Here is a 2,372-nt window from a genome sequence, read left to right on the forward strand (position 1 = left end):
ACACACACACACACACAACAGAACACACACACACACACACACACACACACACACACACACACACACACACACACACACACACACACTCATCTCCTGTGACTGCCCAGTCACACAGCCATGCATGCTGTACAGATCTAAGTCTAGGTGTCCTTACTGTATCAGCAGCAGAACGCAGTGCTAATCTCTTATGTCCATGCTACTTAGAGGTCTATTGAAGATTAACAACACGATAGCCTTTAAGCTGCTCGTCTGAATCTGCTATACTATTAATAATGCCACTTCCTGTACAGTTTTAATGCCATTAAATAAATGACAGAATGATTAAAGTAATAAATAGCTTGTGATGTGAATGTGAAACTTTAGACACGTCTTCTTCACATTAGATGAATGATGAATCATTTGAAACCTAATGGCTTCCTGTCAGAGTCATTCATCTCTACAGATCAGATCATGGTTGGGCCAAAGGAAATGAAATGAGTGTGTGTTGATCCTTCATACCCCTGTTGTCTGTTCTGTCTTTCCCCTTCCTCCTGCTCTACAGACATCCCTGAGCTGAAACAGAAGCTACACGTTCTGAACCTCCTCATCCTCCTGCTGCCTGAACCCAACAGGAACACACTCAAGGTATTCTGGGAGATTCCAAAAGATTCCGTGACCATGAAGTAACCAGATGGCTATAGCGATGCACCTTAAATCTRCACTTCTTCTGTATTAATGTATTACATCTCAAACCTCCACACATACATCTTGTAGGTGATGCATTATTGAGTCATATATCTCTTACATAATATAATGTGTCAACTCCTCCACGTATGGTAGGAGGTAATGGCATGAGAGGGCACTTTCAGCTTTCAGCACCTGGATGAGGTGTTCTGCTCTTATGTAACTAGCTTGTACTCTTGTTCACGTATGTGGAATAAATCATCGTGACTACTTGAACACTTTCACATTACTAGGTTACTTTTAAGATGACATCATCATGGATGACTCCAGGTGTCTGGTCTGATTAAACGTTTCAGAGCCTTTGTCCCTCTGTTGATGACACAGCATAACATTGTCAAAAAACCACTTCAGCCACCGCCATCGTTCAAGTCAACAATTTCAATCTTACGAAGAGAAACTATACTGATAGAGGGGCTCGCTGTAAAACAGGTCWCCTCTCCTTTTAAAGCACATTTCTGTGGGAACAGACAATAAATGCTCCTTCTCCTCTGTTRAGGCTCTGTTGGAGTTCCTCTCCAAGGTAGTCTCCAGAGAGAGGAGGAACCGTATGAACCTGTGGGCCGTGTCCACCATCATGGCCCCCAACCTGTTCCTGTTCCTCCACAAGGCCGTACCTTCCCGCCTCTCTGACGGGGGGCCAGGGGTGGAGAAAGGACATACTGAGAAGGCCCCCAACCTGTTACTCCACAAGGCCGTACCCTCCCGCCTCACTGACGGGGGTCCAGGGGAGGAGAAAAGACATGCTGAGAAGGCTGCTGACATCATGAGGCTACTCATACGCTACCAGGACCTGCTCTGGACCGTAAGTAAAAACTTCAGACTACCAACAACACTTTTCATTTAAGTATTTATTTACCAATAGAAACCTCAGAAGCTTGGTTGTGTTTGTAGCAAGGGAGCGGGAAGTAGGGGTGCAGCAGCATCCCCTGGTGGTAAGATTGTAAAACTACACAAGGGAGTTATTTCTTCCACAAGCCTTGTTAATTAATTAATGAAACTGTAAACACACTGGCTAGCTAGCGCACTAGAGTCCCAGACCATTCTAATGACACACTAGCAGTTAGGGGAGTTTAACTCATTCTAAATGACACACTAGCAGTTAGAGGGGGTTTTAACTCATTCTAAATGACACACTAGCAGTTAGGGGGGGGGTTAACTCATTCTAAATGACACACTAGCAGTTAGAGGGGGTTTAACTCATTCTAAATGACACACTAGCAGTTAGGGGGGGTTAACTCATTCTAAATGACACACTAGCAGTTAGGGGGGTTTAACTCATTCTAATTGACACACTAGCAGTTAGGGGGGTTTAACTCATTCTAAATGACACACTAGCAGTTAGGGGGGTTTTACTCATTATAATGACACACTAGCAGTTAGGGGGTTTAACTCATTCTAAATGACACACTAGCAGTTAGGGGGTTTAACTCATTCTAATTACACACTAGCAGTTAGGGGGGTTTAACTCATTCTAAATACACACTAGCAGTTAGGGGGGTTTTAACTCATTCTAAATGACACACTAGCAGTTAGAGGGTTTAACTCATTCTAATGACACACTAGCAGTTAGGGGGTTTAACTCATTCTAAATGAACACACTAGCAGTTAGGGGGTTTAACTCATTCTAAATGACAGACTAGCAGTAGAGG

The 2,372-nt window shown here is 43.6% G+C and overlaps 1 protein-coding gene across 1 annotated transcript in view; it reads left to right on the top strand.

Moving 5' to 3' along the window:
* LOC112080940 (rho GTPase-activating protein 40) overlaps positions 1-2,372 on the top strand; it is a 17,876-nt gene that overhangs the window by 10,319 nt on the left and 5,185 nt on the right. Inside the window, exons 5-6 of the mRNA XM_070442766.1 lie at positions 542-624; positions 1,220-1,529. Of these exons, the coding sequence (XP_070298867.1) occupies positions 542-624; positions 1,220-1,529 (393 nt within the window). The remainder of the gene's footprint in view (positions 1-541; positions 625-1,219; positions 1,530-2,372) is intronic.

Source organism: Salvelinus sp. IW2-2015, unplaced genomic scaffold (genome assembly GCF_002910315.2).
Source record: "Salvelinus sp. IW2-2015 unplaced genomic scaffold, ASM291031v2 Un_scaffold16599, whole genome shotgun sequence".
In the NCBI taxonomy this organism is placed as follows: domain Eukaryota; kingdom Metazoa; phylum Chordata; class Actinopteri; order Salmoniformes; family Salmonidae; genus Salvelinus; species Salvelinus sp. IW2-2015.